The sequence below is a fragment of the Maylandia zebra genome, unplaced genomic scaffold, assembly GCF_041146795.1.
Source record: "Maylandia zebra isolate NMK-2024a unplaced genomic scaffold, Mzebra_GT3a scaffold02, whole genome shotgun sequence".
Taxonomy (NCBI): Eukaryota; Metazoa; Chordata; class Actinopteri; order Cichliformes; family Cichlidae; genus Maylandia; species Maylandia zebra.
Window position 1 is genome coordinate 463,361 of NW_027490032.1, and position 15,920 is coordinate 479,280.

The following is a 15,920-nucleotide window of genomic DNA, read 5'->3' on the forward strand; positions in this document are numbered from 1 at the left end:
GCCCACCTTCTGCTATTTGCCTGGCCTCCTCTTGTGTGCCTTGTGACCACAGACCAAGTGCCAAATACATCCAAACCCACGAAGGTGAAAGGAGGTTCGGTGCTGATACAATCAGAAGGCAGATCTGCCATTCTTTGGTTAGTTGCTCTCTTCCTAAGTCTGTTGCAGGTGATACAGTTGTGGATAATCTGTTTGATTAGCCTCCTTGCTCCTGTAATCCAATATCCTTCTGTGAACACCCGTCCCTGATGCATTACTCACTGGTGATGGTGTTCTACTATCAACATGGCAACATGGCTACCACCTGGAATAATGAGAGGATGTTTTTCCTTGTAGTTGATGTTGGCGTTTTTGAGCCTTCCACCTATCCTCAAGAGTCCTTCATCATCACAGTAGCGACTGAGTTTTTGTAAAGAGCTGTGTTTTAGTATGTCTTTACCATTAGCAATACACTCTAAAAAATATTTTGTTGCCTCAACTTAAAAAAGTAAGGTAACAATTTCCACTCAGCTTTTTAAGTTACAAATTTTGCATATTATTAAGTAAATTCAGCAAGTAATTTTTAGGTTTGGCTAACTCAACTTGTTTAACAAACCAACATGATTTACCTTGACCTCCACAAGCATAATTAAGTTTATGCAACCTAATATTAATTTAAAATTTCTGGTAAAATTAAGTTGAGAAATTACATTAGTTGAGTTACACCAACGAACTTTTTTACATATATCCTACTCACAATTATCCATGCCAATTAGTTTAGGTTTCTATAGTAGCTTTTCTAAAAATCACACAAAGCCATTTCACTTATTCCAATTGATTATTTTATTACAAAACATTTTCAAAGTAATACACTTCTGTGTCAATACAACATAAATGAGACATTGCAGCAGCCCTTTAATTATAAATGACTAAAAAAAAAAAAGTACTTCATGTACATTAACATTAACTTAAATTGGTATCAACTTGTTCAACTTGTCGCAGAATCAAGGAAATGACAAAAGATTTTAATGTTCAACAACAGAACAATCCAAAGCTAAGATTATATGTATTACAAACTTTTCTCAAAACTACACTCATCTAGGACTGCATACAAAAACGTAACAGGCACATCGGAATACTACAGTCCAATTCACATTCGTTTCATGACAGAAGTTTGCACTTAACAGACATTACCCGTGGACTGGTTTAAGCCCATCAAGTTCCAGAAATACCTCTAGAGTGTTCTTTACTTGTTTTGGGTAGCTCAGATTGAGAGTGTATATAAGCCCCATCATTAAGGCACACACTCTGGGCACATCAAGGTCTTCCAGGACTGCTGTTCCTTCAATCACAATTTTAGCGACAGCTGGGAGAGACACTGCTGCTCGTCTGGTGTCTACAATCTTTACCACTTCTTCTGGGAACTGTTGTTCACCATCCTGGCAAGTAGGTAGTTTAAATGGAAACATGTCAGCATTTTATGTGCCATTTAAAAATAAAACACAAAAGAATGCGAGATTCACCTACCAGCTGTTCTCTGAAGAGATCCTCTTCCTTCTCTTTCAGGTACACCTTCAGGCAACGGATTGCGACCTCTCTCTTCATTTCCACCGAACTCTGGAGAATAAAAAAAGCAAAACAAAACTTAAACTTACAGTTTATTAGGTGAAAAGTCAAAACTATTACATTTATGTGACTTGCATTGTGCCAAATATTGATTTTAAATATGTTTTTAAAAGAAATAAAGATTTAATCTTTGTAACTTCAATTTAAACTGTTACACACTGGCCTGCTTTAAATGCCCACTTTGCTAGCAATAGGATAAAGTGACTAAAAGTAAATGTAACCTAAATTTCATCAACAGCACAATTGTGCTTTTGATGAATAGGACCTGAATCAGAGAATGACATGAACTATAACTGTAACTGTAACAACTAATTCATCAATACACCTGCGAGGTACATTATATATACTTTCCAGTTTTAGTAGTAGGTGGGCTAAATGTTTCTCAATTAAATTAGGCAATTCCCCAATTTCTTCATCCTCTTCATTTGCTACATCTTCACACAATGGATTTTCATTATGTTCCTCAAGAGGATCATCTCCTGCATTCAAACGACTGACACACCTCTGTATCAGCTCAGGCTTGAAGTCATCCAATGAGTGAGGAGTGTGTTTTCGGTTCCTATGAGAAGCACATGTTCAAATGAGCAGTAACAATCCCAGTACAGGCAAGGTATAAACAGTCCACCATGGCTATGTGTAAGCCTGTAATGCTTTAAGAGCTCATTCCTTCTTGATGTTTCAAACTTGCAAATTTTGCAAGTCCAATGCATTTTGAAATTTACTGCGACCTTTTGTAATGCAAAGAATTATTGAAGCTTTTGAGTTAACAAGCTATTTTAAGTATAAAACCTTCTCTAAAACACTACAATGCAACACTGAAAAAGATTAATCATAAAGACTGAACAAAATTGAATTTTAAAATTGACATCTACAGACTGCAGTTTAAACTTGTAATAAGGTGTCAAATCCAAATGTGCAAGAGAAATTTCTTTTCAACTATTTAAATACCACTGTGGACATGCCACAATCCCACACTTTACATTATGCTTACAATTACAGAAAGCAAATGCAAGTCGTATGCACACGCGCGCGTGCGCGCGCGCACACACACACACACACACACACACAATATTGTTTTTTGGTTTTTTTTTTTGCTAGGTCAACCAACTTTAATCTCAGGCAGAATTCCCAGTCGAGCTTAGAACATCAACACAATTGATAGAAATACTTTTAGTCAGGGATAAATTCACCACATTTGACTCTGTCAGTAATTAGTTACCTCACCCGAGACCATCTTGTGGAAACACGAATTTACTCTGACACCATGATAAAAATGCAGGCAGCTACTGACCGGTTAATTTGAACATATACGGGTTCAAATTGAACATGCTCTGCTGTCGGCATAGTCTATCAGCTAACCAAATGTACCCTGACAAGTGACATGTTTTAATTGTATCTGTACTCTTTTATTTGTGAGGAACGTTTGCTAGCTAAAAGAAACGGCTAGCTAAACTTAAAAAAACAACAACAACTATACTCTGCTAAATTACGATTAAAACCATCAAATTTCAGGTTTTTTTAATATGACATTTTAGAGTGTACAAATATAACTTGTAATTCATCTATTTAGAATTCAGTACTTACTTAACTCACCGAACACAGTCGAGGGCAAACACACCTCTTCTCCCACGAAGCCACAAGAATCCAGAAACTGTTGCGCACGATACGAACATATGCTACGGGGTTGCCCTCGTCTGTCTGAATGGTCTCAATTCAAACAGGAAGGATGTTGAAACTCATTTTTACATGTTACACAAACTTAATATTTTCTGTTGTTGATTGATGACAAAAGTATTTTATTCAATATACTCAAACATTTAAGTTAAGGAGCTGTTTTTTAATTTTTGTGTTGCACTGACTTCTAACATTGATTATTCAACTCACTGAAACGTGTACATGTAGGCAACTTACTTTTTTTAGCAGAAAAATGCTTTTTTGTTAAGTTCTACCGACAAACACAACGAATATTTTTTAGAGTGTACAGACAAGTTCCTCCTCAAACATTTCCTTCTGCACACTTTTGATGATGACAATCTCAGCCTTTGTCAGTTCCTCTGCTGTGCGAGACTGTTTGTCATGATGCCATGAACTGCAAGAGGGACCTTCACCTTTGCTCTTGAAGACCTTTGCAATATGAATGAGCAAGCTAAGGGCCTTGAGGAGTTTCTTCAAAGAGGAAAAACGTCTGAACCTTTGCGATCCAAGCAGAGACCCATCAATACTCGTGTGAGTGACAAAGCTACGTATTTCATCATCCAACTCGGGGTCCACAAGGTCATAGGTTTCAGCTTCTCTTGTAACACTAGCTTGTAACAAGAAGGCAGGTCCTTTAAGCCAGGCACTGTCACCAAGCATGGCAGCAGGCACCGAGCGTGTGCCTATGTCAGCAGAGTTAGAGCTCGTAGGGACATAGTGCCATTGTTTTGGTTCTGAAATCCTCCTGATTCGCTGCACCCTGTTGCCAACATATACATAGAACCTCTTCGTCTGGTTGCTTATATAGCCTAAAACCACACGACTGTCTGTGTAGAATTCAACTGCCTCAAGATTTAGGTCCAGTTCACTTGTGATGACTTCGGCAAGCTCTGCAGCTAACACAGCAGCTCCCAATTCCAGTCTTGGAATTGTATGAGCAGATTGTGGGGCCAATTTTGCTTTCCCTAGAACGAAGCCCACCTGATGGTTCTTATTTTCGCCAGTGGTCTTTAGGAAAGCAGCTGCTGCAATGGCTTTAGTGGAGGTATCTGAAAAGATGTGTAACTCTTTTCTGATTGCTGTTGACATCGTAGCAGAAGCGTAGGTTCTTGGAATATGTACATTCTTGAGATTGACAAGAGATTATTTCCATGTATCCCACTCGGCCTCCCTTTCTCTAGGCAGTGGAGTGTCCCAGTCTAGGGCCTTACTTGAAAGTTCTCTCAGCAGCATCTTTCCCTGGATTGTAACCGGTGAAGCAAATCCTAAGGGATCAAAAAGACCATTCATTGTAGCTAAGACACCTCTCTTTGTAAAGGGCTTCACTGTCTCTGCTACTCGAAAGGTAAAGGCGTCTTTCTTTAGGTCCCATATCAGACCAAGACTTCGCTGTGTAGGTGTCACATCAGTCTCCAGATTTAGCTCCTTAAGCCCCTTTGCACAGTCATCTGGAGAAAACGCATCAAGAACCTCAGAGCTGTTTGATGCTATTTTATGCAGGTGAAGGTTAGATGTGGCAAGCATTTCCTGTGCTCTTTTCATTAGATCAATAGCTTCACTGGCTGTGGGCCTTGACATAAGCGCATCATCAACGTAGAACTCCCTCTCAACAAAGCGTTGTGCATCTGATCTGAATTTCTCTTCACCATGAGCTGCTGCACATCGAAGGCCGTATAAAGCTACGGATGGTGGGGGACTTTTGCCAAACACGTGAACCTTCATTTGATACTCACAGATGTCATTGGCAGGATTGTTGTCTTCATGCCAGAGGAAGCGCAAATAGTTTCGATGGTCCTCTCTTACAATGAAACTGTGAAACATCTTTTCAATGTCAGCAGTTATTGCGACAGTTTCACGTCGGAACCTCAACAATACTCCAAATAAGCTATTATTGAGGTCAGGTCCAGAGAGGAGAACATCATTGAGAGAGACTCCATGGCATTTTGCACTTGAGTCAAACACAACCCTGATCTGATCTGGCTTCTGAGGATGGTACACCCCAAACGTAGGTAAGTACCAGCACTCCTTGTCCACCTCAAGTGGAGGAGCCAGTTCAGCATGGTCAGGATCAAATATGTTCTGCATGAAAGCAAAGTAATGCCTCTTCATATCAGGCTTTTTTTCAAGGGTGCGCTGAAGAGAGGATAAGCGTTTGACGGCCTGGTCGCGATTGTTGGGCAGCCACTGATGAGGTCCCTTAAATGGAAGTGGCGCTATCTATGAACATCTCTCTCTTCATGACCTCTAGGAACAGTTTGTCTTCAATAGAAAGGCCGATTTTGTTATCGTCCTCGGATGTATCAAAGATGGTGCTTCCAAGAGTGCATGCCTTAACTATAGGTGTTTCGGTGGTAGGGAAGGCTTTACGCTCAGACTTGGATCCATAATTCTCTTTGATATGAACCATATTTGGACATGGTCTGAAATAGGATGGGCGATTGTTCTCAAGCACATTAGTGTGATAGGCATCCACAGCTGCAGGCTTGTGAGCATCACCTAAACAGACATCACCAATGATGACCCATCCCAGGTCCAGTTTCTGTGGATATGGGGCATTGTGAGGACCATTTCTATGCTGCCTCACTTTGTGGACACTAAGTAGGTCACGTCAAAGTAAAAGGAGGATCTAAGCTTTGTGATCGAGTGGTGGGATGAGATGGGCTATTGGCCTTAGATGAGCATGTTCTGCTGCCACCTCAGGGTGGTATCTCAGCTCTGTTACTCGGAATGTTATTACATTCAATTATTGTCGGCAGCGTGACTGATGTGGCTCCATCTAGTGACTCCACTACAAAGCCTGTAGCTCTTCTACCCATCATTTCTGTCGTTCCCACACATGTACGAAGTGTGAATGCAGACTCTGACCCCTCTATGCCATACACATCAAAAAACTCTGACCTGGCAAGTGACCGATTACTCTGATCATCGAGCACGACATAAGCCTTTGTCACTCGCTCTGGCTGCGCTTTTGGGAAAACCTTTACCAAGCAGATCTTAGAACAGGATCTTCCTCTCTGAGCCTCTCCACATACTTCGGTACAAGTTGATGTTATAGCAGGCTGAGTTGTCTTTTCTGTGCCCTCCCCGCCATGACCAAAGAGAGTTGCAGGAGGTGGTCCTGGATGAAGGGCAGAGATATGATTCCTGCTTTCACATTCTATACACTTGATTGTTGTGTTACAGTTCTTGGCCATGTGACTAGTGGAAGAACAGCATCTAAAACAGATAGCATTGTCCTTGAGGAAGGTCTTACGCTCCTCAATGGGTTTATTGCGAAACCCTCTGCAGCGCTTGAGGGGATGTGGCTTTTTATGAATGGGATACGGCCTTTCCACATCACAGGTTTGCTCTCTCACACTGTCTTGGCCAGCTTTCTCCTGTGATATTTCCGTCTTGTGAGCAGAGACCAAACCCTTATAGGGCTTTCTCACTGTAGTATCTGATCTAAAGTGGTCTGTTGTAGATGCTAAGAGCCTGAAGCCTGGGTCATTGCGGGCTTGTGCCTCTCTGCAGACAAAGTCACAGAGAAAGGAAAATGGCGGAAAAATGACACTATGGTCAACTTTATACTTAAAACCCTGAGAGAGCCACTTTTCCTGGATATTGTGTGGTAACTTTTCCACAATTGGAGCGACACCACGTGCAGTGTCAAGATAACTTAGCCCTGGGAGATAACCCTCTGATTTTGCTGCCTCAACCTCTTGCAGCAGGTCACTAAGCTCTCTCAGCTTAACAGGATCTTTGCTACTGACCTTTGGGAAGTTTGTAAGCCTGTGGAACAGTGTTTTTTCAATTATCTCTGGAGAGCCAAAACATTCCTCCAAGCGCTCCCAGGCTTTGTCCAGTCCAACTTCGGTGCATGACGACAGACATACACCGTCTTTTTTTTCTTTTCACATGCTGTGCTGAGTCGTGCCCCAGCTACTTAATAAGGAGGTCCAACTCTTCACTGGGGCTGAGTTTTAGTCCACTGATTGCATTCAGAAAGGAGGATTTCCACGCCCAGTAATTTTCAGGGCAGTCATCAAACTTTGTGAGACCAGCATTAATAAGATCCCTCCATGCCAAGTACCTTGCTATATCACCCACCTGAGTACTGCCATCTGGTAGGAGTTGAGGTGTGACTCGATCAGGCGACCTTTCCCTTATGCTCTCTGGTGGGTGCGGTGTTGAGTGGGGGTAAATACCAGACTTTGGTTCCTGAGATAGACCTGATATTGGAATGGCTTTGTTTCTCATTTTGAACAAGTGAGATTCAACATATGGAGTACCAAAGATTTGCCTTGGTGGAATTGTGGGCTTCATGAACAGTTGACTCTCTATGCTCTGCCTCTGGTTTAGCACTCTCGGTTGGCTGTAGATGCTGCTCCACATACTGCCGTGTCCTTTCAGCAGTCTCTTCAAAGGCTGGTTTCCTTTCAGTTTTGACAGACTCCTCTGCTGCAACCTCAAGGATGCTGGCTTCAGCCATAGCTGCTGCTACTTCCTTTTCATACTGTAAAGTGTTCAATTTGGCTTCTATGCGAGCCTTCTCAATCATCATTTCTGATTCTATTTTGGCATAATCGGCTCATGCGCGAGCTGCCTCCAGTTTAGCACGAGCTGCAGCAGCGGCTCGACCGGCTGATGATCCACTAGATGCTATAGAGGCCACTGACCTGGTCTCTAGAGCCGACAGCTGCGTTATTTCTTTTGTGGCTTGTATGTCCTCCATCCCACAATGCTGCTGTGTGGCAAGCGTAAGCAGTAGTAGAGATGAGACGTGCTGGCAGACGAAGTTGCTGTCTTTGATTATCTCTGCCCGCTGAGAAGCTGCTTTTTTACTGTTCTGTCCTTATTGTGCGTCCCTTTGGCCAACTTGACAGAGAGCTAACGGTTTCAATGAACATTGGAGGTGGAAGTAAGTTTAAGGCTTTTTACTTCATCAGTAGTTCAATGATTGACATCCTTTTCTTCCCGTAAAACTAAAAACAAACACAAAGTAAATGTCACAAGATGTCTTTTCCTTTTTACACACACTTCTAGGATATGAACTATACTGTTATATAGTATGTGTAATCAACAGCGACTCAGTATTGATCACAATACAACTTAACGAGTTTAGCTTCCTCAAAGATAAACATAGCAGATGAAATAACTGGTTTCTAAACAAATCTATGTAATAGAAATGCACCAAAAAAACTTGTAAACATGTTGCACATTAATACTCACAAGCAATAACTCTCCAAGGCAGAAACGTTTTAAAGAGCAACAACATATTCTGCAGGCTAACAAGCAACCAGCTTCCTGTTTCCTCTACTCACAGGAACACAGAAAACCCCCACGAAAATATAAGCTGGCAAGTATTCCCACTATGACCAGCAGAGGGTGCTGAAGAGAAAGAACCTATGGATGTCATAACATCTATTTATTGACTATTTGTCACCTGTAATATATTTCTGATGACTGTTTTTACTAACAGGCTTTTATTTATTGATAGCTATGTTAACCAGGGTTACAATGACACAAAGCCTTTGCGTTGTCTCGCTGTAATGCCCTTTCCCCATTTATAGGTTGTCACAGCAAATCATTTGCCTCTATCTCACTCTATTCATACCATCATCTTCTGTCACACCAGCTCTCTTCACATCTCCTTCCATGAATCTCTGCTCAGTTCTTTTTATTTTCCTTGTTTTGGGCAGTTCTATAATCATATAGAATTTGTAGTATTTATGTTGGACAATATCTGCACATCATTCTTGCCTTTAACTTCATCTCTGACATGTGTTAGGTAAAGCAGTTTCACCCCCCGGTTTGTTTTTATTCCTTGGGCATCCAGAGACGGCACCGGACTCAGTAGTCATTTCACAAAACCTTTATTCATCTTCAGTTACTCATGCATCTTCTAGAAGGGAAGACTTGCAAGGCCGGTGTCCCTCTGCAGATCTTCACTTCTTTGTTTGTTACAACCAGCTTTATAGAAGCAACCCCATCGTAAAACCCACGGTGTGTTGTAAACTCTGTGTTTGTGTATGTATGCGCAAGCACGTGAGTGCCTGTGTGTGCACGTACCTGTGTGTTTATGTGAGTGCATGTGAGTGACTGTGCGTGTGGGGGTGTGTGTGCGTCATAACAGTTAAAGCACTGTGTGTGTGTCTCTGTGTATGTGACTTCCTGTTGGTCATAAAAGTCCATCTCCCCTCAACCAAGCTACACCAAATTCCTCTACAAAACATACAAACACAGTTAACATATTACAATCACTGAGACCCCCACTCTGCATCCACTGGGCCATTGGCCTCTTGTTGCCTGACTTTTACAGTTAAACACGTGGAGAGTCTCCTGCAAACCTACTTCTAAGTAATGACAAGACAATATTAAGCTTCTATTACATTCAGGGACAAGCATCAGCATCAACATCAGCATCCCCCAACTGTAGCTTCCTGTCTCCTTTTATGACAGGCAGTCCCCCAGTATCCATAAAATCCACTCCCTCTACACACTCTATATAGCTAAACCAAACTGAAACACTCACACAAATCCTTCCCTTCTGGACCCTCTCATCTAAGCAAATTTAACACATTATATTCTAATAATTGTTTTCTTGTACTCACACATACATGGTCCTGTCTTTTTGTTATTGCCACCATTTCACTACCTTCGTGTAAAGCTTCCTTTTCACCTTTGAAACCCATCCTATTCTTCTGTCACGATTCTGTCCTATTCTTCTCAACTCCACCGTACCACCACTCTTCAGGCAGGTGAAAGGTAGTGATGTGTCCTGTGTGTCGAAGCGTGTGTCGGGGGAGTTTTTGTGAAGCGTGTATCGAGGCTTGCTTTGATTACGTATACAGTGACATTCGAGGCCTCGCGGGCAGTCCGTACCATGTGACTGATTCAGGAACTGGCTCGCCGGTTCATGCCAGATTCGAAATAAAATGGGCAGCAAAACACAGCTGATTTCCCATCACATTGTGTTATTGAGTTGGATTACGTACGTGCTACATAGTTACTTGAGCAATTCTTCTTCAATGGAACCAGCAAGGAAGATTTTTTTTTTCTCATCTCTCCTAATAAAGTATGCACACAGTAATAAATATCATGAATGAAAAGTACCATAATAGAATAAATAAACAACACTACATATCCTATAATCTGATTTCTGCCTTTTAGTTTATTAACCCTTTAAGACCTACCATAGAACCAAGTCTGCCAGAGCTTATATTATATTTTTACATGCTGTAGTGCCATTTTTTGGAGCATTTCAAGTTGCTATACATCAATACAACCATTATAGCCCAAATTTTAATAATATGTCTGCATTAAGTGCATAGAAATTACATAAATTGCAAAAAAGTGCAATAAACTACAAAAAAATTTAAAATCGTTTTTGTTTTTTTAACATATATTTCTAGTTAGAAGAAATTTAAGAGGCTTATCCCTCAAAACTGTAAATACAAAAAAGTTGCACAAACTAGTTTCCCACCAAAGGAAATTTATTTTGAGTGTTTTCATAGTTTTATTTTTGAGATACACCAATTTTTATATACTACAGGAAAAACGAAAAAATATATTATAGTGCAAATTTGCAAAATAACAGCATATGCATCAAAATAAACTATTTCCAGCAGTGCAATATGAGTCCTAAGCATCCCAGAAACGACACAGAATGTCACAAAGTCAAACATAACTTTTAAAAACACCAGTATAGACTTATAAGGTCCTGAAGTTAAAAAAAACTATATTTCCGAGGAAAATGATGTCACTTCCGGTTTGGGGCAGGTTATGTGATAGTTCGCGCTGACATCTATTCCAACGTAGGAAGTGTTACGAACAGCTGATCGGATCGGCAAAGCGTGTTTCTGGAATATTATGTTTTTGTTGCTAGAAACGACACAGAAAGTCATGAAGTCAAACATAACTTTTAAAAACACAAGTATAAGCTCATGAGGCCACGATGGTAAAAAAACTACATTTCCGCAAAATGACGTCACTTCCGGTTTCGGGCAGGTCATGTGGTCATGTGATAGTTCGCGCTGATGGACGTAGGAAGTGTTACAAACAGCTGATCGGATCGGCAAAGCGTGTTTCTGGAATATTATGTTTTTGTTGCTACAAGCACTTTTTATGCAGTTTTTGCAAAGCTATATGTGGAAGGAAACTGTGACCGAGGACAAGCTGATGGCATAAGATGTAAGTACAATTCCTCCGGTTTCATATGAAAAAAAAATTATTGCGCTAGCTCACGTGGTTGCAGTGCTACCGGGATTTAAAAATAGTTACGCAAAATGGAGCATGTCCGCTCCTACCGGTTCTAAAGGGTTAAAAGGGAAGCGCCACACAGTTTGTGTCATTATCCAGATGTACATAAGCATGGTTACACAGTTACACAATCATACCAAAACTCTGTCCTGGTAGTTTCCTCTTTCTCTTTTGTATCAGACATACTGAGACAATATTCGGGATAAATAACCATGAAAACAATTTATTTATTCAGTTTAGAGGTTTACACATCTCATCGTTATAATCACAGAGCCTGTTTCACTTGAATCGTCCACTTGATGGCGCAGTAGAGCAAATGAATCATCACATGCTTTGAACCATGAGTCGACCAATTGGGTGGAAAGCTTCATCTTACCATCACTAGTGAAAGGCAGAATGGAGTCCTGGGCTATAGCTGCAATGGTGATAGGTGAAACCAGTGACCATGAATAGGCCAAACACTAACACTGCTTAGCAGACAATCTGGCAAAGAGTGGTTGTCAGGGTTGGCCTTAGCGGCGCTAAATCAGCTCCATGTGTGGCTCCCTAGAAAATTAGGTCAGCTCCGCCCAGAGGAGGAGACGTGTAGCGCAGTGGAAAAATACAGCCACTCACCCAGACCATGACGAAAACAGTCAAATAACAATCATCAGGTAACCTAACATGCAAGTTTTTGGACTTTCGGTGGAAGCCAAAGTACTCGGAGGAATCCCACACAGAAAGACACCATCTGGCAGACTCATATCCAGAACCATTTGCTGTTAGGCAACCGTGATAACCACTGCACTCTCCCTAGCCCCATATTACAGTTTTTTCTGAATGCTTAAACCCTAACTGTGATTCCTGTAGCACAATCTCTAAAACTATTCAGACTTATAGCAAAACCACTCACTGAGTTTGCAAAACTAAAAGCACAAAAACTGCTTTGCACTCAGTTTGCAATTTTGTAACACACACTTTGCAAAACTGTAGGCACAATTCACTGCACAACACTCAATTACCAAATTTCCAACACACTCCTAGCAAAAGTATACACATGTATGGCTATCATTAACACTAACTTGCCAACTGTCTGGCACACTTTCACATGTGAAAACTTTTTTAGATAATTAGTTCACTTTGCAATCAGCCTAAGCACTATAATACAGGTAAGCTGTGTGTGCGGAGTACAATGGAGGGAGCAGAAAGAGTGAGAAGTAGAGGAGGCCGAGGAAGAGGACGTGGAAGTGAAGAAGTAGGATGAAGAGGACGACAAGGACAAGGAGGAGCAAGAGGAAGACGAGGAGGAGGGAGAGGAAGATGAGGAGGGGGGAGAGGAAGGGTAGGAAGAGTAAGAAATAGAATTGCTGATGACATCAGAGCTACAATAGTGGACCATGTAATCAACCGTGGAATGACCCTGAGGGTAGCTGGCCAACGGGTCCAGCCTAACTCGAGCCGCTACACTGTAGCAAGTACCATAAGGACATCTTGAAATGAGAATCGGTTAGTACAGTCACTCCGCACAAAGATTTGTAGCACTGCCATATGCCAATGAGAAACACACCAATACCATTGATGTAAAAATACTGAAATTGTTACTTTACAGAATTGCTAGATGACCAGATGCTGGGGGCAGAGGAAGCATGTTCACTGCAGACCAAGTAACCCATATAGTCATTATGGCGATTGCAAATAATCCTATACTTGGAAATAAACACTTGTGTTTGTTTTGATGTACTTGAAGTTTGGATCCCTCTATGCTTATGGATCTATGACAGAAGTATGAGCTCAAACTGACATAGCCTACCTTGTGCACAGAGAAAGCAAAAGCCAGATGTGTTTTGTATTCATACCATCAGTGTGCAGTTGGCGCATTGTGTGCTTAGTAGATGATGGCCTGTGTGTACTGTTTGATACGGAAACACCATTTTTACGAAGGTGTGAAGAGTTAATCTAGCTGTGTTTGCTTTTGCAAGAGAACTACAGTGTTTTGATTATTGGGTGACAGGTTTTCTTATTTGTGTGAAGAGTTTTGCAAAATTAGCCAATAGTTACAAAAAATGTGCTTAAGCAATCAGAAAAAACTGTAATTATGAGATTTTGTTTAAAGCCTAAAATCTACTAATTTATGAAGCATATATGTTTTGTTTTTTTGTTTCATGGAGTGGAGGATGTAGTTTCTTGAGAAAATATTGCTGACAGGCTGCAAAATCTGACTGGTTCTTTTTAAGCCTGATTGCTCAGCATGTCTGAGAAACCTTCTGACAGGGCAGAGAGAAGAGAGAGGCAGCTGGAAGATGCACATGTTTGACTGTTAAGCATCATTTTATTAAATGGACTTGTTCTTATATAGCACTTTTCTACTCTGAGTACTCAAAGCACTTTACAGAACTAATTTATTCACCCAATCATTTTTCTAATCTGTTAGTGCCTATCTAACATTCATACACATTCACACTCCGATGGATAGCAACATGGGGTTAATATCTTGCCCAAGGATATTTGGCATGCAGACTAGGGGGAAGCCAAGAATCGAACAACCAACTTTCCAATCAGGGGTTGACCTGCTCTACCACCTGAGCTACAGCCACCCCGGAAACTGATGAGCTACACACTTCAGGTCTTAGGGGTCCAGGTGTCACCACTCTGATTTGTATCTGAGCTGGTTCCCACCAAGGTTGACACTGTGACTGTGTGTGATGCGGATATGTAGAGATTGGAGGTCTTGATTGAACTACAAAGCTTATTTGTACTGTGTGTGTTTGTGTTCAGACTTTAAACCAGAGCCAGATGTAATCTACTCTACACTGAAGTAACCAGTCCAACCACTGATGTCCAACTGCTGATCACCAACTGGTCCCATCCACCAGCACCTCAGACCAGAGTGCACTGATGTTTTAAGTTTTTAGATGATTTTCTAATTTTTTTTATGCTGTTGGTTTATGTCCTTAGGAGTGTCCTGCTTTCGTTCGCACAGCACTGATCTAGTTTAATAAACGTTTGTTCTCACTGGTTTTTGTTGTGTGGTTCTGTGGGTTTGGTCAAGCAATCGGATTGAAAATATGACTTGTTTGGTTGTGGCTAATATGACAACACATTTTTCTTCCGTGCAGAAAAAATAGGTTAAATATCAAAAAACAATTGCTGACTATAAACTGAACAGAAAAGCTTCAGTAAAGATGTGTGCGTGTTTTAAACTAAAGAGCTTTACACTGTAAAATCTAATTAGTTCCCAGAACTCAAAAACATGGAGGAAACTCATTGCCTCAAAAAAATTGAGTAAAGCTTAGCAAAAAATGACTAAGTTAGGACAACTTATTTATTTTGAGTACTCTGTACAAGCTCATTTGTTCCCAGAACTCAAAAAAATTGGATCAAGTTCACGTAAGATGACCAAGTTAGGGCAACTTACTCATTTTGAGTATACTGTAGAGCCTTGTTAGTTCCCAGAACTCAAAAAAATTGAGGAAACTTGTTGCCTCAAAAAAACTAAGTAAAGCTTACTTAAGATGACTGTTAGGACACCTTATACATTGCAAGTCTGCAGTATTAAGAATAACTTGATATTTCTGACAGTACAATACTAATCGTTTACCTACTGACAAACATTTCAAGTTCAACTAAATGAAAAAACAATTTGTGGTAACCTGGTTATGATTAAAAATAATTAACAACACTTTTTGTAATGATGTTAAAATCAGCCCAACTTTTATTTTCAAACACAACAAAGTATAAGAGCCAACATACTGGACACTGTTCTGCTGAACAAGAAACAATTATATTTCCATCACTGTTATAATCTTACAATGAAACAAAGTCTCAGATGTAATTATTCTGAAAATAAGTTTAGGCCTACCACAAGTTTGTTTTGTACTTACATTACTTATATCATCAAAATAAAATATGTATTAATGATAGGTTTGTAGCTTGAACCTATTCGCTGGAACGTTGAAGACAATATAATTACACAGCAAGCAAGACACGAAGTAGGCAAAGTTCTTCTTGTTACTCATGCATGAGGGAGACCTGCCTGGAGCCAAGTGTCGTTCCAATCTTCTTTTTTTTCGCTGTTTCATTACAACTGTTTTTGCATTACTGCCACCTTGTGGATATACAAGGTATATCGATCCTAATTGACTTAACTTAAATGTTATGCCATTCCACGCTTTGCCGTGAGACTGGGCAGATATCTCCGAAATCATCGAAGCACTTTTGCAAAGAGGCTGTATCTTGACAAACCGACCAGACATATGAAGATTAAACCACTATATTCTCTGCTAAAAAAATAATAAAAACGGTATTTGGTGACACACAAACAGGGTTTTTCAAAGTTCAGTTCTGTTAGTTTCCACATGCCAGTTGTTGTGTGCTAAAAACAATGGCCACCAGGCAAAAGC

General features: G+C 40.6%; 1 protein-coding gene and 1 long non-coding RNA gene across 3 annotated transcripts in view; one reads left to right on the top strand and one right to left on the bottom strand.

Annotated features, from left to right (window-relative positions):
* LOC143415627 (low affinity immunoglobulin gamma Fc region receptor III-like) overlaps nucleotides 1-14,567 on the top strand; it is a 38,281-nt gene extending 23,714 nt beyond the window's left edge. The window contains exon 7 of the mRNA XM_076880933.1: nucleotides 14,296-14,567. Within this exon, the coding sequence (XP_076737048.1) occupies nucleotides 14,296-14,339 (44 nt within the window). The 3' untranslated portion in view covers nucleotides 14,340-14,567. The remainder of the gene's footprint in view (nucleotides 1-14,295) is intronic.
* On the bottom strand, nucleotides 881-3,579 carry LOC112433046 (uncharacterized). Of its 2 annotated transcripts, none has more exons than XR_003023346.2 (4): nucleotides 3,199-3,579; nucleotides 2,108-2,164; nucleotides 1,507-1,596; nucleotides 881-1,418 (listed from the first exon to the last, which is right to left on the bottom strand). It is a non-coding gene; the product is annotated as an uncharacterized LOC112433046 (long non-coding RNA). The 2 variants fall into 2 exon arrangements; XR_003023347.2 differs by having other exon boundaries at nucleotides 3,190-3,579.
* Nucleotides 14,568-15,920: the final 1,353 nt, after the last annotated feature.